This window comes from Danio rerio, chromosome 25, assembly GCF_049306965.1.
Source record: "Danio rerio strain Tuebingen ecotype United States chromosome 25, GRCz12tu, whole genome shotgun sequence".
In the NCBI taxonomy this organism is placed as follows: Eukaryota; Metazoa; Chordata; class Actinopteri; order Cypriniformes; family Danionidae; genus Danio; species Danio rerio.
In genome coordinates this window covers 9045143-9070525 of record NC_133200.1, presented here as the reverse complement: position 1 = coordinate 9070525, position 25383 = coordinate 9045143, and the positions used below count along the sequence as shown (strand labels likewise).

At 38.3% G+C, this 25383-nt stretch overlaps 1 protein-coding gene across 1 annotated transcript in view; it reads right to left on the bottom strand.

The window, feature by feature from the left end:
* Positions 1 to 7801: 7801 nt before the first annotated feature.
* The window catches only part of muc2.1 (mucin 2.1), a 35477-nt gene continuing 17895 nt past the window's right edge, over positions 7802 to 25383 (bottom strand). Inside the window, exons 17-43 of the mRNA XM_073942803.1 lie at positions 25283 to 25335; positions 25099 to 25199; positions 24862 to 25013; positions 22757 to 22895; positions 22564 to 22668; positions 21597 to 21776; positions 21245 to 21484; positions 20988 to 21144; positions 20716 to 20844; positions 16309 to 20504; positions 15994 to 16168; positions 15645 to 15892; positions 15375 to 15558; positions 15085 to 15295; positions 14825 to 15000; positions 14675 to 14744; positions 13420 to 13520; positions 13292 to 13323; positions 11503 to 11680; positions 11307 to 11411; positions 11143 to 11183; positions 10939 to 11061; positions 10764 to 10859; positions 10454 to 10582; positions 10319 to 10358; positions 10110 to 10233; positions 7802 to 8217 (exon numbers count right to left, since the gene is read on the bottom strand). Coding sequence (XP_073798904.1) covers positions 8001 to 8217; positions 10110 to 10233; positions 10319 to 10358; positions 10454 to 10582; positions 10764 to 10859; positions 10939 to 11061; positions 11143 to 11183; positions 11307 to 11411; positions 11503 to 11680; positions 13292 to 13323; positions 13420 to 13520; positions 14675 to 14744; positions 14825 to 15000; positions 15085 to 15295; positions 15375 to 15558; positions 15645 to 15892; positions 15994 to 16168; positions 16309 to 20504; positions 20716 to 20844; positions 20988 to 21144; positions 21245 to 21484; positions 21597 to 21776; positions 22564 to 22668; positions 22757 to 22895; positions 24862 to 25013; positions 25099 to 25199; positions 25283 to 25335 — 7702 coding nt within the window. The 3' untranslated portion in view covers positions 7802 to 8000. The remainder of the gene's footprint in view (positions 8218 to 10109; positions 10234 to 10318; positions 10359 to 10453; positions 10583 to 10763; positions 10860 to 10938; positions 11062 to 11142; positions 11184 to 11306; positions 11412 to 11502; positions 11681 to 13291; positions 13324 to 13419; positions 13521 to 14674; positions 14745 to 14824; positions 15001 to 15084; positions 15296 to 15374; positions 15559 to 15644; positions 15893 to 15993; positions 16169 to 16308; positions 20505 to 20715; positions 20845 to 20987; positions 21145 to 21244; positions 21485 to 21596; positions 21777 to 22563; positions 22669 to 22756; positions 22896 to 24861; positions 25014 to 25098; positions 25200 to 25282; positions 25336 to 25383) is intronic.

Genomic DNA, 25383 nt, shown 5'->3' with positions numbered 1-25383 from the left:
TTGGATCTACAATTATACAGACATTTTATTTCCCAAGTGATATTTGACAGAATAGGGAAATTTCCACCTTATTACCTACATAATGTGTTTTCGGTAACACTTTATAATAACTACACACTATAAATAATTTATTAAGCATTAGCAAATAGTGAATTCATTATCTGTTAAGCATTAACTCTACATTAATAAACGTTAGTAAGCAGTCCATAACTGCAGCTACAAATGCTTTATTCTTGACTTATAAGCACCTATATAATGTGGTTAATAATTGTATTTTCATAATGTGTTAATGATTTATTTTTCATTACTAAATTAAGTATAGAATTATTTACAAATCGTTTGTATTTAAGAGTAGTTGAGGGTTTTCTGGATCATTCAGAATGAGTTAGTAAATGATTAAAAAACTATTGAAATCAACATTTATGTCTTATTATTCAGGCATATACTAATAGTTAACTAATAAGTTAGTAAATGCTTTATTAACTCAACTTCATGCAGTTTTGTGACCTAATCTAAAGTGAGGACTACTCATGCTTTATAAATGCCTTACAAATGACTATTAAAGGCTCAGAATCAAATGAGCGATAATCTGCGCAATCTTTCTAAAAAGTAAAATTACTGTAAAGTTTAAAAATTGCAAAATAACAGGAGTGTCAAAATATGACATCCAACTGGATAAAACAACAACAATATAATAATTTAACAATATAATAAGATGTAATGTTTAAACTCTACAGTGATTCTATTTTAGAAAAGGTTGCAAAGATTTATTTTTCATTTGAAGTAGTTTCATTTGTGTATCTTTAAATGAAGAGAAATTAATAATTTATTTTTTTCCAGTTTAGGATTTAACTGAGCCTTTATTTGTCATTTATAAGGGATTTATAAAGCATAAGTAGTCCTCACTTTAGATTAGGTCACAAAACTGCATGAAGTTGAGTTAATAAAACATTTATTAACATATTTAGTAACCATTAATATATGCCTGAATAATAAGATATATAAATGTTGATTTCATTAGTTTATTAATCATTTACTAACTCATTCTGAATGATCCTAAAAACCCTCAACTACTCTTAAATACAAACAGATTGTAAATAATTCGATACTTAATTTAGTAATGAAAAATAAATCAGTATGAAAATACAATTATTAATCACATTATATAGGTGCTTATAAGTCAAGAATGGAGCATTTGTAGCTTCTGTTATGGACTGCTTACTAACGTTTATTAATGTAGAGTTAATGCTTAACAGATAATGAGTTCACTATTTGCTAATGCTTAATAAATGATTTATAGTGTGTAGTTATTATAAAGTGTTACCGTGTTTTCCTCTGGAAAGTCTTCTTTCTGTTCCCTTTGCTCGAATAAAAGCATTTATTTGAATTTTTTAAAATATATTTTTATCCATTCAGTCATTTATTTTCCTTACATTTACATTTAGTCATTTAGCAGACGCTTTTATCCAAAGCGACTTACAAATCGCTTTGGATAAAAGCTTAGTCCCTTATTTATCAGGGGTCGCCACAGCAGAATGAACCGCCAACTATTCCAGCAAATGTTTTATGCAGTGGATGCCCTTCCAGCCACAACCCAGTACTTGGAAACACTTATACACTCTCACATATTCAAAAACTACAGCCAATTTAGTTTATTAAATTCACCTAGCGCATGTCTTTGGACTGTGGGGGAAAGCGGAGCACCCGGAGGAAACCCATATCAACACAGGGAGAGCATGCAAACTCCACAAAGAAATGCCAACTGGCCCAGCCTGGGCTTAAACCAGCGACCTTCTTGCTGTGAGGCTATAGAGTTAACCACTGGGCCACTGTGCCACCCTACATTTTTATTATATATTTTAAATATATATATATTTTTTATTATTAGCTCCCTTAAGAAATATGATTTTGGATTGGCTACAGAACAAACAATGTCCAATGACTTACCTAGTTACTCTAATTGACCTGTTAAGCCAATAATTAATTAGTAAAGCCATAAACAAATGTACTTAAAGCAGAATACAACTGCAAAATAACTAGTAAAATGTGCTGAACTATCATCATGGCAAAAACAAAAATAAATGAGTTAGAAACTAGAAATTAGTTGTTAAAACGAAAAATCTGCTCTCGCTTAAACGACTCTGGAAATATTTTTTTACATTTTAGCTAAAATGTTAATAACTTTGCCTTAAACTGTAGATACAAACAAAAATGGACACAATTTGATACTTGAGTTCAATGTGTTAAAACGTACCAGCAAATGTAACTTTTATTTTAATGTAACTGTTTTTTAATTAAATTGTAAATGCAGTTATGTTCAAAGATTCATTGTTCTTGTTCATGGATGTCACAGATTACACAATATCAATATATATCCTCAATAAGATTAAGTCCTCCCTTTTTAAAATAAATATGAAAGTTCAAAATGTTAGTTTAAAGCTCATTAAACTTGACATCTGTTAATACATTTCTGTCTCATTAGTACTCTTTTGTTTATCCATAAACACTGTGACGTCTACCTGGAGTTGTTGGAGGTGTCGTTAGCTCCACTTTGTTCAGATGAAAATCATAATCTCCATAATCGAACATAAAACCTTTAAACAAACAAACAAACAAACAAGAAACAGAGTCATATTTTGTATGTACCATAGATAACTGTGATTTAGCAAAATATTTTCGATTGTCCTAACCTGCTTGTATGAACTGCAGGCCCGTCATTAGGATGACCCATCTCAGCATCCACATCTGGGACATCCTGACCATCCCCTCAGAACCCATCCTCCAGAGCTAATGTGAGTTTGTTGTCATCTCTCGTTCCTTTTATAGTAAATTTTAATTTTCTGTGGAACTAGATGAATGTCGCCTGTTATCAAAAGGTGGGACATTACTATTGGATTCTAAATAAATGTTTAATGGCTGTTTGATATACTAAACAAGCTTGATGCAAATCTTGTTCACTTCTCGTAAAACTGACTTTTCTCCAGAGTAAACAGGAATGTGTGTGTGTTGACAATTAGGGGTTCACGTCTTTTCTGCAGAAGTTGCACAGTATAATACACTGATGAATATGAATTCAATCAGGTTTGGCAGGATTATTCCACAGCATTTACTGATATAATTTAAGATTATTGTGCTTTATTTCCTTTATCGATGAAAATAGATGTATACCATAGTTATAACAATTGTATTGGACAATGTCAAGTTTTGCTGCATTCAAAACGGATAAACAAATAATTTAAGCATGCATCTGTACACATATAAAATGGTAAACTGTGAAGAATCCACCTATGCAGATTTTTAGTAAGCAGAGGTAGAGAATGAATCCTTACTCATACAGTACCACCTAAATAAAATACTTCATTAACACCATGTCCTACAATAACAACACGCCATGTAACAAGATTCCAGCTACAAGCAAATTGGCTCTCTGCACCAAACACGACATTTAACATTTAAATTCCAGCCACTGCACAGTCCCAACTAAATGGTAAAGGCTTAATCAGGCTAATCTAATGAATTCATATAAAACTTCGTTAACATTATTAATAGGTATAATTAATAGTCACTGGTGTTTTTGGTTTGCACTGAGTCTCAGTTCTGAATGTCATTTTCAACCTGTAGATCTGAGGTAAATAATCTGCTGCTAATTCCAGTAGTATGGCAATAAATGACACGTAAAATGGTATATAAACTCCCATTGGGAACATTTCAAACTGAATAAAGCACATCATCTGTTCCCGATGTGATCTTTGTCTCAGTATATGCTGTTGTTCTGCTGTGATGTTGCAGACATAGTGTGAAATTTCACATGCAAAAGGTATCTTTTATCACAGGTTTTGGCACTTGTAGTTAGAAAAAGGTATGGCCATAGTTGCTCTTGATACTGTAGCTTTTTTACTGTTTACAACTGAATCATGTTCTTCCACTGATTAACTATTATAGGAAGTTTCATTTAAAAATCTCATCCCTATGTCATACCCGTTCTAAAATTTTATATTTGACGCATTCGCTTGTTTGCTTGAGTGCGTGCGGTGAATGTGACGTCAACGCGGAGTTTGTGGATGTTCGCTTTGGGTACGCGCGGCATGTTTTCGGCTTTTTTGAGACTTTTGGATTTTTTTGGACACTTTTTTTTTTGGATTGTTGGACTATTATTGCCTTTTTTGTATAATAGAGGAAAGAAACTAGCCAGACAGTAATGTGTGAATTGAGCGGGCTAAATCTAAAAAAAAAAAAAAAAAAAAAAAAAAAAAACATCAGTATTTTTAAGTACTGTGAGTGTGCTCTTTTATTTTGCTTTTATTCTTGCCATAATAAAAAATATACTTGTAGAGCAGCCCATGTTCTGTTGCCAATACCTTTAAACTTTAATCAGTAAAACTGTCCGAGACATGAACAAAAGCATGTGATGCATCAAAGTTTGATTGAAAAATTCTTGAATTGTTAGAAAAATCCTTACAATCATTAAAATAATTTATAAAAACAATCAAATAGTTAGCTTAATAATACTGAATGATATTAATGATATGGCGTAGTTCCGGAAACTTTCTACTTCTCTGTTTATCCGTCTGATTTTATTAATTTGTGTTGCACCACTAAACAGTTTAAATGTAGCGCTACGTTCCAACTAAATATTTAGCCGCCTCACCCCCATGTATAACGGTAGAAAAGAGATGACAGCGAGATTAGTTTACATTGAGGATTACTTGCGATGATAATGAAGAATAGTCTAATCTACTCTAAACTAATCTACTTATAGCCATGATTTCCTCCCAAATCTCACATTTTCTTTGGTTGATGAAAGAAGAGTTAAATTTTCCCATATTTTTTTTGTGTTAATTGTTTCCATCAATTGAAATGAGAATTTCTTTATGACTTTTATTCTTCCTGCTCATTTCTCTTTCACGTGTTGGATGTAAAAACATTAAACTTGCATTTTTTTTATAACTTCATGTGCACTTACTAAAAATTTAATTTATGATTTTATTTTCTGAGGACAGTTGTGACAGAAATGTGAAAATGGTCCATTAGGCCACTGGGATGAACTCTACCGAATTAAAATCATTGCAAACCAAATATCATACCTGCCCAACGGATTATGGGGCCTGAAATGTCCATCAATGGTCCCCCTCAAAATTCCAAATGGCCCTTTGATGTGACTATTTGTGAGTACTTCAGTTTAGAACGGCACTTCAGTATGGCGGCTATGATTGTTTTTTATTCTGAAGTGCCCTTCGGAGGGTTCACCAACCTAATTTCCCCAAGTAGGACATGTTCCTGGATTAACATTTATGTTGATTCTGAAACAATATGCCAATCAGAATTAAGATATGTTTACCGTAGCTTAGGCTTATGGTTATTGTTATCCAACTACTATTCCCCTCTGATATTAGGAATAATTTCCAGTTATGGTTGGGTTTAGGAATAGGGAATAGAAATGGATTACATTTTTAAACAAAACTGAGGTCCCAGGATCAACATAGAAGTTAATCCAGGATCGCAGAATTGGTTTGTTAGTAGCAAGGAAAATTGAAGTTAAGTGATCTTCAAAATTAAGACTTTTTTGACTATAAATAAAATTAAAAAGAGTAAAAAGTGTTATTTTTCTATTTTGTATTAAGTAAACATATTCATTTTGAAATGTATTATTGGGTAAATTACAAATCGCTTCCAAAATAATACTTTGTCAATCGAATAAAATTTTCCAAGTACTTATTTCAACCGATTGACTTTTAAGTTCAGTGATTTTACCATCAACAACTGTTCATGACCCCATGTACTCACCTGGAGCACAAATTATTGGTTCTCCTTGAGTATGCATGTTAGTCAATATTCAAGATATGTTGACAATGTAAGATGACTGGAACAACCAGCTGATCCACTTAATTATGAAAAGATTTTTCTATATAATTGAACTATGCATATCCTGTTTCCTGTCTAATGCAAATACACCATACTTGGATGTCTGTAATCATCAAACAACCTAGATATGTAACATGTCTTCTTCCCAAAGGTATGCTTTTAAAAATTGAGCTTATCTTTTTCTTGTCATATACCAAAATCACCCTGACAGAATCAGTTTTTCTCCCTGATTAGTCAATGTAATTTTACTTTATTAAATGAGCTCTTTTGATAGCAATTTAACAAAATAATGCAAGAGCAGATATATTTTAAACATTTTTTGTTCCATTGTTAATTGTCAAACATGGGCTCATTCTGAAAATGTAGCCCTATACATGTACATCTCTGGAGATCACGAATTATGTAGCCAGAGGAATGTATGGCTGCGTTTCATCTTAAAAACGAACGCTACAGGGCGGTATGATGCCATTGCTTTTCGTGCTACCAGCTGACCACTTACCTCCGAATGGACAGCTTTCGCGCTGTTACTAGTTTGTCCAGTGGCTTTCGCGTATGTCTGAGGATTTGAGACGGAGAGCAGAGTTGACCATGACAATGTGGTTCGAGTCTGGCAAAGGACGGTTCCAAAAAGCGGGTAAGACAAAAATACAAGCCAAACAATTAAATCAAGACGCTGGATTGATTTTAAAGGTCGAAATGGAGGATGGAAGTGGTGGGGCTATCGGTTTGTCATTGTCGACAGCAGCCTCTGTTCTTTCCGCAAGAAGAGCAGGCATGAATGTCACTTGCTTAAGAAATTACAGATATTAAAAATCGAATTTCTGAAAAAACTACAAAAAAAAAAAAAAAAAAAAGAGCTCCTGGGACGTATTTGGTGCTTTCCAGAAATGTATAAGGATACACAACCAAAATGAGTCTGGGTTGTTGAAGTTTGCTTTGATGATCATTGTACTTCAAAACAACTCAACTGTAGGGTCAAAGATAAACAGGGGCTTGTACCCAAAAATGCCCCCAAAATGACCAAACAACCCCACCCCCCCACAAATGAAAGGAACTGGACAAATTTTCCCCTGCACAAATCCAAACCCTTATAGCTGTTGCATTATAATGTGCATATTTCCATTATAGATATGCATTTTTCTAAATATTGCAGTCCTACCTAGAAATGTTATTTTTAAAAGCATAATTTACATAGTTTTTTGTTATTCCGATTAAGTGACTGTTTTAACTACTTTACATGGAAAGATATAATTACTAAATGTAAAAATTAATAAAGCTAAAAAAAAAGAAAGAAAATGCAAATAATACATTTAGTTCTGACCTAATTATTAGATTATTTAGTTTATTGTCTCCAATTCATTTAGTGAATTAGAATTCTAGTCACACCAAATAGACAAAATGCTGTCCATGTATCTCTCCATTCTATGGCGAATATACTATACAGTGCTCAGCGTATACGAGTACACCACTGACAAATCTCTCTTTTAAATATTTTTAATAGGAAGCTTTACAATATTATATTTGTGCATATAAATTAGTCAACACTGAAGCCAAATCTGGAACTAATCTAACAAAATAACTCACGATAGCGGTCCAAAAACTAGTACATCCACATTTATGTTATAGAAAAGTATTAAATGCAGATTTAAAAAAAGAAAAGTCAAGAGAAGCAAAAATTTAGTTGACATTTTGTAGGTTGTAATTTATATTTGCAATATTTTGCTTAAATTCACTTGTATTATCTTTCTATTACTAAATATGTTTGTTGACAAAAAAATATTATGTAAATAAATATATCAGTCAAAAACACATGCCTATATTCACTGATAAATGGATAAAAATATTCATTTTCAAAATGGGTTGTACTCAATGCTGAGCACTGTGTCAACATAAACCAAAAAATTAACATATTCTTAATGCAGCACTCAATACACATACATTTAGGTTTAAAATGCTTTTTTAATTGCTTTTAATTGCATGCAAGGAAAACAGTACACATTTATCCAACAAAGAAAAACAAACAAAGCTCTATAGATAAAGTTGAAGAAAAGTTAAACATACAGCATGTGCAATTTTAAATTAGTTTCCGATCAAAGCTTCACTAAGATTTGTTTTGGGTCGGATTTCCCCACTGCTGTTCACGGAAATCTGACGCTACGTTTCCTTCTGCTGGTTTCAGCGAGTGTTTGGCTCACTTCCGCTTCGTGACATTTAGTTCTGCTGCAGGAACACTCTTCAACATGGATGTATGTGTGATTTATTATGTCTCCGTTTACACAAGCAAGATCGACTGTGCGATTACTTGAGCGTGTTGCCTGGCAACAGCTACAGGAGGACAATCCAGGATTAGCGTACCTATGTAAAGAGAGAGAAGAAAATATTATAATTAAGGAAAAAATACTACACAGCTAAAAATGAACCTTTTTTCTTGGTTAATTCAATTAAATTTAGCTGCACCCACCAATTTTGAGCACCATTACTACATGTTTTATATTAACAGATTTATTGCATTTGAAATCAACTCTAATCAAAACCAACAAAGAATAAAAATCTGCATGTGCTTACCCACCCTGCACGCACTGCTTGACATAAATGAGATGAACTGAATTAACAATAATAACTGTGCTGTTCTTACAGGTGGTGTCTGATATTGCATGGATAATATTGACAAATAACTTACTGCTTACTTAAGCAGTAACGGTCTTTTCATGAGCTGCAATATTAATTTCATCTCAGTGAATGCAGCTCTTTAGCAATGGCGAACGTGGTATCAGCCGCACGACTGAAAGCATCGTGATGATTAAATGAAAGATTAAATAATGTTAGAAAATCTCCTGCTTAAAATGAGTAGATTCAGTGGCAAATACTGTTATATGAAAACTCTGTCCCTCCGGCTTTACAGTCATTGGCTTTACTCATTTTTATAGCAGACTTTAACCACTGGAAGTGTTTTATCCAATCTTTGAAAAGTGTAAGTGCTGGATTAACATTCATTACATGATCAGTAATCAGATGTGCCATTATTTGTAACTTTAGGTGGTTTCTAAATCTGTCAGTATTGTTTTCATTCACTCGTATCCAGACCTTTACGTTTTCGTGGCTGTAGCTCCCTGTCATCAGAACGAATGATTGACAGCTGATCTTAACCAATCCATTCGTGTTCTGTTCTAGTGAAGTGGGCCAATAAAAAGAGCTTGACAAGCATTGTGGGCTCTTTTTACTGCAGCAAATGAACATGTCAGATGTTTTGAACTATTTCTGAGCGCTGCATTTGGTGTTCTTTAGTGCAAAGATGCCTTTTGCGTGAATGCCTCCTAAATCCGCGCATGTGGTGAACATTTAGCTGTGAAAACTGGTCGCACAACAACAATTTTATGCACTCACACAAATGCTCTTAAATATATTTTGAGGTCGCATAGAAAAAATTTCAGGCGCATATGCAATCAAAAGGGTCACAATTTCGAGCCCTGTACTATAAAATATAGCAAAACTAGTAATACTGTGATTTTTTTCTGTTTACAATTCATTCATTTAATTTCTATCAGCTTAGTCTCTTTATTTGTCAGGGGTCACTACAGCGGAATGAACTGCCAACTATTCCAGCATAGGTTTTCCACAGCGGATGTCCTTCTAAGTGCAATCCAGTACTGGGAAACACCCATAAACACTCATTCACACACATACACTACACTGTTAAACCCAATACTCAACTATCAAATGAAATGAGTGTTGTTAACTCAAAACTGAATGAAAGTTAATTCTACTCATTTGAAAAGAGTTTTGGACTCAGTGTTAAAGGTAAAGAGTTCATTAAATACCTCATTACTTCAACTTAAATAGAGTAAGATCACAGTACTCAAATAGATTAGTTTAACTCAAATGGTTTGCAGCAATCGGTTTCCTCAAACGGTTTGATTTGCCTTAACTTATTGGGTTTTACAGTACTCGGTTTGAGTTCTCTTCATTTATTGGGTTTTACTTTGCTCAAATTGCTTCATTTACTCAAATGGAGTAAGTTCACAGTACTCATTAGGATTAGTTTTTTTACTTAAATGGTTTGTTGTAATCGGTTTCCTCAAACGGTTTAAGTTACCTTAACTTTTAGGGTTTTACAGTGTAAGAACAATTTAGTTTATTCAATTCACCAATAGCGCATGTCTTTATACTGTGAGGAAAACCGGAGCACCCATAGGAAACCCATGCCAACACAGGAAGAACATGCAAACTCCACTACAAGGCGTGCTCACCTGCTAAAACTGTTGCAGTCTCCACCACAAAACGCCAGGTCCATTTTCTTCTCTGACTGACAGTCGTTGTGCTTTATGAAATCTCGAATGGACTGTACTTGACATCCCTTAATTTGGTCCACACCTACATAGTGAACACACACAGTCAAATGAATCGTGCATTTAAATGAACAAAAAGCCAAATTGTTTCTCTCTTAGATTATACTCACAAACATGGCAGCAGCCATCGGCTGACAACTGAACAGTGCCCTGCAGAGTGAAACACAGAGGCAGAATGTCATGATAGTGAGTTGGTAACACATGTACATGTGTGTTTCACATGCGTGCTTGTGTGATTTACTGACAGGCTGGCAGTTGGAAATGTTGAAAGGAGGACACTGGACTGTGTATTTGACAGTGATGAACTGTCCATTAACTTTACTGCATGTGATTTTGTCACAGCCTGGGTTTGAAGTGGGCAGAGAGGCTCCCTCCTGCAATTGAAAAGAGAAAATAAAATAAGATTTCTCAGATTTCATGAAGTAATTTCCAGTAATTTTATGGATATTTACTGGTATTACTGTGTGAAAGTGGCTAATGTTAAGGGAAATGAGGGTGAGCAAATGTCTTCAGCAAATATCTCAAGGTGTTAAAATGCTTCATGCTTGACCTCACCTGCAGTACATGATTGACGCCATCAATATTGACAACGCAGTGAGTTTGCACACACTTTCCACAGCAGTCGCTAAAGTCATCAATATATTCATAACCCTGGGGAACATAAACATCAAATGAAGGCAACCAAAATCACAATGAAACAAGGTCCACAGAAGCTTATTCTGCAACTTACAGGATCGCATTTCTCATTGCACTGCACAAATCCACACTTGATCTTGAAAAACTGTGATTTGGGATCCACATCCCAAGTACATTTGCATTCTTGACAGTCAATGACAGGGATGGTGGTACCAGGCTGGGGAAAGTGATGATATAGAGATTTGTAATCCTTGAATTTATCATTATTACATTACAAAAAACACTTCATTTCATTTACCTCATACTCTGTGTTTTTGTGAACACACACTTTCTTTGGCTCTAAAAGAAATAATTAATTAAACAAAGATTCAGACAAGCGATAGAGACGTCATTTATAATCAAAATAAACACAATATACAAAACAAACAAAAAATATATATGAAGGATTAATAATAGCAATACCGCATTTAATTTCTGGACAGCATTTGCCTTCAGGAACGTCCAGGATTGGTGCATATCCAATATTACACTTCTTATCCAAAGGTGGACACATGCTGACATCACAATCTACATTACAAAACACAAAGAGAGATGACCTAAGAAAAGGACTATGCAAACCTGAAGTTAGTCTCTTTGGAAACTGTCAAACTTGTCTTACTGCAGACTTGTTTGCTGCAGCACGGTTCTGAGGGATCGGTGTAGTTGACCAGCACAAAGCCAGGTTCAGTGCAGACCTCAGGGTTTCCGCCAGGACAACTCTTGGGTTTACAGGTCACTGATTTGCTGGCTCTTTCACAGACGCACTCCTCGCAGTTGTACTCGAAAACCTCGTCAAACTGCCGTTAAACACGAAGTGGGTTAGGTTAAAAGTCATTTTTATTACCAAGACAAATTAACAGAACTTGTGGTGATGAAAGCCGAAAAAGCTGCAATTATACATAAGAAAACAAATTCAGGCGGCAACTTATGAATATAGCTGTCTTTATTAATAGGTATAAATAATGTGTATTCATAATTCAACATGAAAAACAAAGCAGTGCTCAACAACTAATCTTTTTTATATGCTGGCATAACATCAGCCTTCTTTCTGTGCCATCTTGAATTCTTTGTATCATTTATGATTCTATTGGATAGACCAACCAGGAGAAGGATTATCAATTACCAATGTAACATAGCTAATGTGTGGAAGAATCTACAAAAGCTACCCTGTCAGACATTTACTGGAGGATCAATGTTGGCCAATGTGGTCAAATGAGAGATGATATTTAGAGTGCTTTCACACCTGTGAATCGATTCAGTTTTTCCGAAACAGAGATTACAATTGTTACATTGTTGCTCTTTCCTCTGGGTTCGGTTTGCTTTCACACTGCAAAGTTTCTAATCGGACCAAAAGAGCTAAAACAAGTCACGTGTGAGTAAACTCTCCTCACATTGGTCAGAGTGTCAGTGTTTATTTTGCAGAGTCCCGCTCAGCTGTCAGGAGAGGTGGTGGTTTGGTGGTGTTTGACAAGGTGCGCGCAACGTGTCTGAAGAGTGATGGAGAGATGCGGTGGGGAGGGGTGAGAAGGGTGCGCGACGTAGCCTATTTGAGGACCGGGAGGGAGACGCGAGATTACCGGGAGATTATCACTCATTTGCTGGCATCTGGAGACTCGCGAAATTTCCCGCCCTACTCATAATTCTCTCTTTATATAGCCGTATGCCTATTACATATCTGTAAAACAGTGATATAACGATCGGATTGCTTTCTCACTGTAATCGATCCGCTCTAGAAGTCATTTCAATCGAGCTGAGACCACCTCATTCAAGCGTTCTTGGAGCGATTGATTTGGCGCGGATCCAAGAGCGATTGGTGGTTTCACATATGCCAAACGAACCGCGCTAACTGGGAAAACAAGACAGGTTCCAAAACAAAAGTGTAGGTGTGAAAGCACCCTTATTCTAATGCTAAGAAAATATCTGTTTGCACACAAACAAGAGAAGCACAATATAAAATAATAGACTCCATATCTCTCCTAACTGCAGACATCTTCTTTAATCCTTCTATGTGTTTAAAATGTAAAACTGATGTAGGTGCTTTAACACGCCGTATGTAGACATGTAACAAACTGCAATGGTATTGATCTTTGGAGCTAGGGGATTGGAAAAGATCCTTAAAGGTGCTGCATTTAAGTTTTTGACACTTTTAAAGCACAAACATACCATAAAATGTTTGCAGATATTTAAGAAACAGGCCAAGTGAACATTCTTGTTTATCGAAAAAACAATGCTGAAGTCAGATATTCTGCTTTGAAAATGTGTGTTGCGTGCCGGAATGCTGTCTTTGTTTTGGTCCCTTTAACCCACCAAATGCTATTTAAGCCAATTATATTTCAGCTACCCGGGTTGATTGGTGGAAAACAGTTTATGAAATAGTAAAACCGAATAGCTTTAAAAAAACACCATACCTCACGTGGTGTCCCAGAGGCATCCATGCATCCTAATAAGTAAAAGAGAGGAGAAAAATCATACTAATATATTTCACACTTCATTTCAATGCATACTTATACACACACTTGACACAGAGTCTTTTTACCGCATTTGCTGACACAGACTCCTGAGTCCTTGTTGAAGAGCATTGTGCCTTCAGGACAGAAGCAGCCCTCTGTGGGCACTGTAATGGTTCTCTGTTCAGGTCTGCAAAATGTATTTAACTTTTTTATTATATGCTTTTATTATTCCATCATTACATTTTAAATCTGCAAGAAATGCTGTATTAAGTCTTAGTGAAGTTTATTTATAAACTCATTTCGAGAGGATCACGTGCTTATGATTGCTTGCGGCTGGTCCTGCATTATCCAATTTATCATTCACCAATCAGACAACTCCTGAGCCACTATAAATGCTCTAGGTTTCATACCACAGTCGTCTTCATTTTTGAAGAATCCCCTCTTTCACTCCTCCTCCTTTCGTAGATAAGTGGCACGGTGGCCCAGTGGCTAGAACTGTTGCCTTACAGCGAGAACGTCCTTGGTTCTGGTCATTACCAAGCAAGCTGATGTTTTTTGTGTGAGGTTTGCACTTTCTCCCTGTGCTCGCCAGGGATTTCCCCTGGTTTCCTTCCACCGTCCAAAAACATGCAAATTAGGTTAATTGACTCATCCAAATCGGCACCATAGACATGCTCCTAGTAAGTAGTTATCAATCACTTTCTGTTCATTAGCTTCTACAGCAGAGGAGTTCTCAAGATCTATCTGAGCTCAAACTCCCCTCTCACCTTGCAATGGGAAGGAGCCCCGGGCTTGAGGATCTTTTGAGCTCAGGGCTCTTTCCTGTGACAGCATGCCAAACAAGCTTTATAATCAATCATCAGCTTAGTGTGAACTCTGAAAATCTATATTCAAGAGTTCACACGCAGCTAATGATTGATAAATGAGAGTGAGTTTGACATGCCGTCTAGGGAGAGAGCCCTGAGCTTGGGAGATTCTCGTACCCTGGGCTCCCTACCGCTACATTGGGTGAGAGGGTAGTCTGAGCTATAGTTGGTCTCGAGAGCTTCCCCTATTAAATTAGGAAAGAGGGTAAGGAGTAGGGGTCGATGGGAGGATTCTTCAAGATGAAGGAGGTTAAGGTAAGGAAATCTGGCTATTTATATGTAATCAAATTTATCTGATTGGTGTATCCTGTGATTGCTTATCCAGGACCCACCGTGGTCAATCATAAGCAAGTGATCCTTTTGAAATTAGTTATATATGCGAATCAAGTAAATATTTTGTGATACTTTACAAGTACTAAGCCTCCTTTTCAAAAGTTGTCTCAAGTATTTTTAATATGTGGAAAAAAGGGCATACATATCGTCACAGCTTGGTGGCTCAGCAGGACCACAAGGATTGAAGACTTTATCTTCGGCGCATTCAATATCTGAGAAAGAAAAGGAAAGCACAACACTTAATATCTAAACCTTCCAATGATGCTTAACTTAAACAGTTTTTAGAACTTACTGCAAAGGTTAGTGTAATTCCTCCAGTGTACGCAGATCCCTAACTGAGAGCAAGACCTTGCGTAACTCTGCAAACTGGTACACACAACAGCGGGGTTGCTCATATGGCAACTATCGTATTCACATCCCATAAAGAAGTTTTCAGGAGACACATGAGCATGGCACGCTTCAAACAACCTGAGAAAGAAAGCAGTAGTATATCTCACTTTGGAAGATCTGTATATTGAAATTGATTACAATAATACACAGAAATAAACTTACTCGCTACCAAGGAGAAAGCAGTCAGGATGGGCCTTGCATGGCTTAGGTGTAGGTTTGATATCACCTCCAACAGTTGGCAATGCAGTTGGTGGAGTACACATTTCATCATTTACACCACTGGCTGCCCAATAATCTGCCATCACCGAACAGTCGTCCACCAAGATCCCTCCAGGGATCATGCAGTCATCAGCCTTGTTGTTGTTGCATGTTCCTTTGTAAAAGATTTTCGGCAATCATTTAAGATGGACAGAGCATGATAACAAACCTCTACCATCCAAATTGTGACTTACCACAGTGACCTTGTGTGTTGTTTCCAAAATGCTGGAATGGCAGGTTGATGCTAAAGCCGGTGGCTCCAAAGGATACATCAACATTGAGCTGTGGAATACTTAGGAACAGGTCTAAACTCGAGCTTACAACCCTCACACCATTGTGAGCATATGGTAGCGTCAACAGAACATCGCCCATCAGAGCCTGTTAGGACAGGAGAAGACAACAAGACTAGGCTTAGGATACTTACAGTAAGAAGGAATCTCGGTAAAGTAGTCCAAAACACTCACCTCTAGTTCTGCACCTCCGAAGAAATTGTGATTTTTAAGTGTTATGACTTGATTGTTGTATGAAACAATAATAGATCTAGGACAGGATACATGCTCAATAGGGTCACAGAAGACATTGTCAATGTAAATCGTCAAGTGGTATTGAGGCCTAATTTCCTCCATTAATATATAAGTGCAGTTTCCTTGGTAACTGTAGAAGAGTCCATCAAATGTGATGTAATGTGGGTCACCCCAGCCTTCACAGAAGCCTACGATTAAAAGAACAACAAAATTAAGCACATTGTGTTGAAAAGGACATTGCTGTTGTTAATTGTAATGGTTGCAAGAATGTGAAGATTGGTTTACTTACAGTCACATGTGTAATACTGGCAACAGTAGTGCTCATCATAGACAAGCACTGGATTTTTGCCATTTTCACAGGTAATGTTCTGAAGTGGAGGGCATTCAAATGGAATAATTTCGATGATGTTGTCTTCTATGCATCTTGCCATAGTGCAGTTACACAAGATGAAGGTCTCATTAGTCTGGTGATGAAGAAATTAGTAAAATATTCAGCAATATCTCATGTTAATTCTGAGAATATTTAAATAGCATCATAGATACTGATAAAAGTAGTTACAGCACTAAAATGTTACAATTTAAAAGAAAGAATATAAAGTCGTACGTTTTTGTCCCATTCAGGGCAGTCGTAGTGTGGAGTTGGTGTAGGGGTAGGTGAAGTGGTGGTCCCTGGTGTTGTTGTAGGAAACATTGTAGTAGTTGTTGGCACAGGTGATGTGGTTGATTCTGTTGTAGTGGGCTTTGTGGTAGTTGTCACAGGTGATGTGGTTGATTCTGTTGTAGTAGGCTTTGTGGTAGTTGTTGGCACAGGTGATGTGGTTGATTCTGTTGTAGTGGGCTTTGTGGTAGTTGTTGGCACAGGTGATGTGGTTGATTCTGTTGTAGTGGGCTTTGTGGTAGTTGTCACAGGTGATGTGGTTGATTCTGTTGTAGTGGGCTTTGTGGTAGTTGTTGGCACAGGTGATGTGGTTGATTCTGTTGTAGTAGGCTTTGTGGTAGTTGTTGGTATAAGGGTCGAAGTAGGTGATTCTGTTGTTGCTGTATCTATAACAACCGGTTTTGATATAGATGGTGTTGTTGTTCCTGTTACAGGACTTATTGTTTCACGTGTTGATCCAGGGGGTGGTGTTGACAGCGTAGATGATGTGGAAGGTTCTGGTGTTATTGTAGGTGGCTCTGTGGTAGTAGTCGGTACAGGGGTAGTTGTGGGAGGTTCTGGTGTTGTTGTTGGTAACTCTGTGGTAGTTGTCGGTATTGGGGTAGTTGTGGTAGGTTCTAGTGTTGTTGTAGGTGGCTTTGTGGTAGTTGTTGGTACAGGAGTGGTTGTGGTAGGTTCTGGTGTTGTTGTTGGTGACTCTGTGGTAGTTGTAGGTACCGGTGTAGTTGTGGGAGGTTCTGGTGTAGTTGTAGGTGGCTCTGTGGTAGTTGTCGGTACAGGGGTAGTTGTGGTAGGTTCTGGTGTTGTTGTAGGTGGCTCTGTGGTAGTCGTCGGTACAGGGGTAGTTGTGGTAGGTTCTGGTGTTGTTGTTGGTGGCTCTGTGGTAGTTGTCAGTACAGGGGTAGTTGTGGGAGGTTCTGGAGTTGTTGTAGGTGGCTTTGTGGTAGTCGTTGGTACAGGAGTAGATGTGGTAGGTTCTGGTGTTGTTGTTGGTGGCTCTGTGGTAGTTGTCGGTACAGGGGTAGTTGTGGGAGGTTCTAGTGTTGTTGTTGGTGGCTCTGTGGTAGTCGTCGGTACAGGGGTAGTTGTGGTGGGTTCTGGTGTTGTTGTTGGTGGTGACTTTGTAGTAGTTGTTGGCACAGGAGTGGTTGTGGTAGGTTTTGGTGTTGTTGTAGGTGGCTCTGTAGTAGTTGTCGGTACAGGGGTAGTTGTGGGAGGTTCTGGTGTTGTTGTTGGTGGCTCTGTGGTAGTTGTCGGTACAGGGGTAGTTGTGGTAGGCTCTGGTGTTGTTGTAGGTGGCTCTGTGGTAGTTGTTGGTACAGGGGTAGTTGTGGTGGGTTCTGGTGTTGTTGTTGGTGACTCTGTGGTAGTTGTTGGTACAGGGGTAGTTGTGGGAGGCTCTGGTGTTGTTGTTGGTGGTGACTCTGTGGTAGTTGTCGTTACAGGGGTAGTTGTGGTAGGTTCTGGTGTTGTTGTAGGTGGCTCTGTTGTAGTTGTCGGTACAGGCGTAGTTGTGGTAGGTTCTGGTGTTGTTGTAGGTGGCTCTGTGGTAGTTGTCGGTACAGGGGTAGTTGTGGGAGGCTCTGGTGTTGTTGTTGTAGGTGGCTCTGTTGTAGTTGTCGGTACAGGCGTAGTTGTGGTAGGTTCTGGTGTTGTTGTTGGTGGCTCTGTGGTAGTTGTCGGTACAGGGGTAGTTGTGGGAGGCTCTAGTGTTGTTGTTGGTGGTGACTCTGTGGTAGTTGTCGTTACAGGGGTAGTTGTGGTAGGTTCTGGTGTTGTTGTAGGTGGCTCTGTTGTAGTTGTCGGTACAGGCGTAGTTGTGGTAGGTTCTGGTGTTGTTGTAGGTGGCTCTGTGGTAGTTGTCGGTACAGGGGTAGTTGTGGGAGGCTCTGGTGTTGTTGTTGGTGGTGACTCTGTGGTAGTTGTCGGTACAGGGGTAGTTGTGGTAGGTTCTGGTGTTGTTGTAGGTGGCTCTGTTGTAGTTGTCGGTACAGGCGTAGTTGTGGTAGGTTCTAGTGTTGTTGTTGGTGGCTCTGTGGTAGTTGTCGGTACAGGGGTAGTTGTGGGAGGCTCTAGTGTTGTTGTTGGTGGTGACTCTGTGGTAGTTGTCGGTAAAGGGGTAGTTGTGGGAGGCTCTGGTGTTGTTGTAGGTGGCTCTGTGGTAGTTGTCGGCACAGGGGTAGTTGTGGTAAGCACTGGTGTTGTTGTAGGTGGCTCTGTGGTAGTTGTCGGTACAGGGGTAGTTGTGGTGGGTTCTGGTGTTGTTGTTGGTGGCTCTGTGGTAGTTGTCGGTACAGGGGTAGTTGTGGTAGGTTCTGGTGTTGTTGTAGGTGGCTCTGTGGTAGTTGTCGGTACAGGGGTAGTTGTGGTAGGTTCTGGTGTTGTTGTTGGTGGCTCTGTGGTAGTTGTCGGTACAGGGGTAGTTGTGGGAGGCTCTGGTGTTGTTGTTGGTGGTGACTCTGTGGTAGTTGTCGGTACAGGTGTAGTTGTGGTAGGTTCTGGTGTTGTTGTAGTTGCCTCTGTTGTAGTTGTTGGTACAGGGGTAGTTGTGGGAGGTTCTGGTGTTGTTGTTGGTGGCTCTGTGGTAGTTGTCGGCACAGGGGTAGTTGTGGTAAGCACTTGTGTTGTTGTAGGTGGCTCTGTGGTAGTCGTCGGTACAGGGGTAGTTGTGGTGGTTTCTGGTGTTGTTGTTGGTGGCTCTGTGGTAGTTGTCGGTACAGGGGTAGTAGTGGTAGGCTCTGGTGTTGTTGTTGGTGGTGACTCGGTGGTAGTTGTCGGTACAGGGGTAGTTGTGGTAGGCTCTGGTGTTGTTGTAGGTGGCTCTGTGGTAGTTGTTGGTACAGGGGTAGTTATGGTGGGTTCTGGTGTTGTTGTTGGTGGTGACTCGGTGGTAGTTGTCGGTACAGGGGTAGTTGTGGGAGGCTCTGGTGTTGTTGTAGGTGGCTCTGTGGTAGTTGTCGGTACAGGGGTAGTTGTGGTAGGTTCTGGTGTTGTTGTAGGTGGCTTTGTGGTAGTTGTCGGTATTGGGGTAGTTGTAGGCGGCTTTGTGGTAGTTGTCGGTACAGGGGTAGTTGTGGTAGGTCCTGGTGTTGTTGTAGGTGGCTGTGTGGTAGTTGTTGGTATAGGGGTAGGTGATGTTGTAAATTCTGTTGTTGTTGATCCACAATCGTAACAGCAGTAAACTCTTATTTCATAGTCAAAACATTTAAAGGGGCGGAATTTCTGTTCATCCTTTTTACACACCAATCCATAAGAAACATTGCACTGTACAACTTGTTTTGTTTCATGAATATAATCTTCAAAACTCATGCCAGGTTTGGCCTCTACACCCCTACATTCAATATCTTCTGGCTGTTCACAGATCTGTCCTCCACTGGCTGCAATATTTTTATAGGTCTCTTCGTCATTCCATCCTCCTGTTGCAGGATTATACACATTAAACCAGTCAGACCATTCACATATTATACAAGGTGATGTAGAGGGTATAGGCGTAGTTGTGGTGGGTACTGGTGTTGTTGTTGGTGGTAATGTGGTAGTTGTTGGTATTGGGGTAGTTGTTGTGGGTACTGGTGTTGTTGTAGGTGGTACCGGGGTAGTTGTAGTAGGTACTGGTGTTGTTGTAGGTGGTACAGGGGTAGTTGTAGTAGGTACTGGTGTTGTTGTAGGTGGTACAGGGGTAGTTGTAGTAGGTACTGGTGTTGTTGTAGGTGGTACAGGGGTAGTTGTAGTAGGTACTGGTGTTGTTGTAGGTGGTACCGGGGTAGTTGTAGTAGGTACTGGTGTTGTTGTAGGTGGTACCGGGGTAGTTGTAGTAGGTACTGGTGTTGTTGTAGGTGGTACAGGGGTAGTTGTAGTAGGTACTGGTGTTGTTGTAGGTGGTATTGTGGTAGTTGTTGGAACTGGGGTAGTTGTGGTAGGTACTGGTGTTGTTGTAGGTGGTATTGTAGTAGTTGTTGGTACTGGGGTAGTTGTGGTAGGTACTGGTGTTGTTGTAGGTGGTTTTGTGGTAGTTGTTGGTATTGGGGTAGTTGTGGTAGGTTCTGGTGTTGTTGTTGGTGGAGGTGGCGTAGGACACTCTTCTACACAGATCTGATTTTTTTCATCAAATATAGGCTTATCCTCTGGACATTCTGGATAACATCCTGTAAAATATATATTGTATGTCAGTAGAGGTTGATTGGTGGATCATCCTCTCATTTAATTAATGACTTTCAAGCTTAATAATTTTACAAAGAAACAATAACAAAATTCAGCAAAAATGCTGTTCATAATGGTTTCCTCATATCTATTCTGTTTAGCACTGTACATTCAAATTTTAAAAAATAATCAAGTGTACACTAAACGGCAGCTCACCTTCCAGGTTGGGTAAAGTGTTGTTGCAGATACCATCAGGGTTGAGACATGTTTTATAGCAAGGTGTATGACAAGGACTGTAATGCCATGTGCATTCTCCTGGTTCATTGTAGTAGTCACAGTACACAGCTGACAGGGAAACATGGATGCAAGTTTAAAAATGATCAAACAAACTAAACCAAATGTATTAAAATTACAGTAATTTGTTAAAAGAAAGAAGCACTCATGCTTGGCTGAAAATCTAGATCTGCACTAGAATTAAAGATCCTTACGGCAGATCTCAGGAGTTCTCCAGACAACACAAACACCGGCCTCATTGCAGGCTTGAGCATAAGCTGCGACAGCCGTACAGAAGCATTCGCAATCTCCACCAGTGTCGCATGAACATGAGTCCTTCACACAGTTCTCATAATATGGATTTGGATCCACCTGTAGGAACAAACCTTTACTTACTTAAGAAATATTTAGCTTGATTCTCATACCACATTACAGGCCATTTTTGTATTAACCCAAAAGGCTCCATCTATACCTTGCTATGGCAGTCTTTAAATGTAACTTCCTTTATGATGCTACACTGTATTTTTGCCCATGTTTCTCGGTTAGGAGTTTGAGAGCATGGGTCAAAATCTGGTTGTGCATCAGGGCAAGTGCTTAACACTTTCCAGCTGTCGACAAACTCCATTATGTTTGTAGTTGGTAAGTTTCCTTGAGTGGTAAAATCATCTTTTCCATTTCCATTGAAATTTCCACACAAGCCACAAACATCATCCTATAAAAATACAACAGCATGTTCAGGTTGCATTACGTTCCAATGACTGTTGGACTTGTAATTTGTGCAGAAGTGTCAGGTAAAAACATTGTAGATTGTGATGTAAATTCACCATGTGCTGAGGTTGCAGAATGATCCGGACAGTGGTTTTGCGATCCCACAACACTGTCAGTCCAATGGCAGCATCAATGACAAGGTACATGCCAACGTTTCTCTCATTGTACTTGATATTCGGACCAGTTCCGACATCAGTGGCTGTTACAGTCCCATCAGAAAGCAGCAGCCAAGTCCTCTGTGTGGTTGAGAAGTGAGAAGAAAAACTACAATTTTACTGTATGGCATATTAGTAAGGAAACTGTATTGACCTTATTCTCCGCCGAAGAGTGGGCGCTGCCATTTGAATCTTTTTGGCTCGAGACTTCCGGTCTCATTCACTTCCATTCATTTTTAGACATTAAAAACTGCTCATTACGCTGCTTGATGTTGCAATTTGATATTTTCTTGTTATATTATTCTACCTGGTCTGTATAGTCATGCAAACATTTGTTTGTAGAGCAAGTAGTTTGACCGTTTTTTGCCGTTTATTATTCCTAGTCATTTCTCCCATAGGCGACTGAATCGGAAGTTCTAAGACAATCGCGAAAACAGGCGCACTTCCGCATTTTAGAATAAGGTCAATAGCATACACTGACTGACATACACTTTATATATTTCAAATTTTAAATAGTGAAACACCAGGGGTGCCCAAACTCAGTCCTGGAGGGCTGGTGTCCTGCATAGTTTAGCTCCAACTTCCTTCAACACACCTGCCTGGACGTTTCTAGTATACATACAAAGAGCTTGATTAGCTGGTTCAGGTGTGTCTAATTGGGGCTGGAGCAAATTCCAAGTTCCCTCCAGGACTGAGTTTGGGCACCCCTGGTGGAAGACCGTGGAAACGTTAACCGTTTACATTTAAAATGATCATAGTATTACAGCATATTAATGTGACTGCTTTGGTGTTTTATTTTTATATTTACTCTAAATGTACCATTAAAGATAAAACCATAGTGGCAAGAGACCCACACATTCGGCCTTACCCCCAAAAGGATCCCAACAGCCTTTGAGCAAGTAGTTCCTGTTGTTCCGCAAGGCATATTTTCGGTGACCACGTGAAAATTACCAGTTTTATTTCCACACTTGTTCTGCAAAACAAGAGAATTTGACCCTTTGCCTCCTGAAGTACATTTAATGTTATTTAAATAGTGACGCAATACTACTTTGTGCACTTACCTGAGCTGCTATATAACTGCAGTCTCCCCTGAAGCCGAATCTTTGCTGATCGAATGTTTTATAATGTCCGCTGCCATAAATTGTGCAGATTCCTGGACACTTCTTTTGTGAGCATAACCAATTTCCCCGTCGACAAATGCTGTAAATATTAAAGTAGACGCACATCTTGTTTTATTCCACAGTTTTGTACTATAGGCAATGAAAGGTGAAGTAGTGCATTCATCTAGTGGTCAGAGTTTTTATTTTTATAAAACATTTTATCCAGGGTTGTTATTTTATAAATAAAACTAATTATTGTAGTCACTTAATGACTTAAAAACATTGTTATTGTTGAATAATATCTCTGTTTCCTTTAAATGCAAAGATCCATAAATTTTGGTTAGCTGCCTCAACTGCCAACAGAAAAAATGTTGGTACAGAGGTGGTAACCCCATCATGATCTCTTTGTTAAGCACTGGTTGCATTCACTATTGGAAATGCTGCAATTGAACTGTCATCAGCATGGATTAACCATGCTAAACGTTATATTTTGTGGTGTAGAAAATCTATATTTGCGACATCAAAGAAATCTTAGACACTTAACCCTCTTCTGATACTATGAAAGTCAAATTTAATGTAATTTATTCACTTGTTTGGTCAAAACTACAGTTATCCTGTGTTTCCTGATGTGCATTTAACAGGGTGGGGGGATGGGGGATATATAATAGCTGTTAAAAGTACTTTTCTATCTAACTGTAAAAAAAAAAAAAAAGTATATATTCATTTTGGAAATAAAATCTGAATTACAAAAAAAGACTTCAAATAACAAATAATATGTAATTTTACAAATGATGAAAAATTTACATTTTATTTCAACTAGCCACAATATTTGATGTTTTCATATGGTCTAATTTTAAATAACTAAAAAAAAATACCAAAAAAACTAATATGACAAGGACTAAAAAATATGAAATACTAAGGGCTCTATTTTAAAGATCTAGGCGCAAAGTCTAAAGCGCATGGCGCAAAAGCATTAAGGGTGTCCGAATTCACTCTTGCTATTTTAAGGACAGAAAAATAGGGTCTGTGCCTTGGCGCATGGTCTAACAGGGTTGTGCTCATTCTCTTAATGTGTTATGGCTGTGTTTTGAGTATAACGTGCATTTGACCAATAAAAGTCTCATCTCTCAATCTCTATAAGATTCAGTTGCTCACGCCATGGAGCATTTGTAAGAGGAAAAACTGAATACTTTACTAGCAAGAAAACAGATAAACGGAGCATCTACAGCATGAGGATAAAGAATGAGCCTCCTCTATTCGGCCTCTTTACTTTACTCCTTTACTTTGTAGAGTAAGGAAACAGTGGAAACTCACTCCACTGAAGACATCCATTAGCCTACATATTTAATTTAGTTTGTAAAGCCCAAAGATTTTTTCAAAACTGTTTCTAAATTCTGGTCTAATTTTCAGCAAATGAAGTGTGGTCAAAAAACTGTTAAACCAAAACACACTATTATATTGTGTATATTCAAACACACGTCTTATTCTTATGCCAATATGGTAATGTCTCCAAAACCCGACAGGCGGATAAATATAAATTTGTTTTTATTAAAACCAATATAAATATGCATATATTAAATATTCCTACTAAGAAAATTATAATTTTTTGTAACATTTTAATAATAAATTTTTTCATATGTAAAGATATTTGTGTATTGCTGTACATCCTGTGTGTATTAAGCAGTGTGTACGCACTTGAACCCGCATAGGCGCATAACTAACGCCCTCTATGCTGGACTTTAAACCAGCATTTAGTTGGTCAATACGTGGTCTGTTTCAGTTCCTCAAAATAGCAACGCGACAACGATGCACCTTAACACACCACCTTAATAGACCAGCACAGCCATGAGTCCACAAAGTGGCGCAAATGGCTCTGCTATTTAAATAACGTGACGCAAAATGTGAAAATTACATTTGTGCTGGTCTAAAAATAGCAACAAATTGCACCCTACTCGCCTTGCGCCTTATTGCGCTTGTTTTATGATAGGGCCCTAAAACTTTAACTTTAAAATAAACAGTATGAGTATTTTATAAGTATACTTATAAAAAATAAAAACAATACGCACCATTTATTACAATCTTTAACAATCACAGATCCTGGTGCATAATACTGTCCATCATGTTTACATGGGCAGTTGTACGGTTGAACGCAGTGTCCTCTGCCATCATCCAGTAGACCAAAAGGACACTGGCAGCCAGACTGACAGTCTAGAGAGAACTAGAAAAAGGGAAGCAAATGCATCATGTACAAGCACAATGTTGTTACCCACACTAAAAAGCCATAACAGACAATATGAACTCACACAGTCAACTTCTTGATGCGAGCAAGTCTTTGCACATTCCAAGCCATATTCTTCTGGGCCTGCTGTACTGCAATTGAAGAACACCTTCGGAGAGGGACATCCTGCAAAAGACATCAGATGCAAATTGTTAAACCAAAAGTATTCTATTATAACCTATGGAGAACATAAAAGTGATTTTCCATACCCAGAATTTGGGTTTTCCAGGATCGACAGTGGAATTTTCCATTCATGCAAACACTGGACAGAGAAATAACATCAAACTCTATACATTTCATAGCTTGTAAT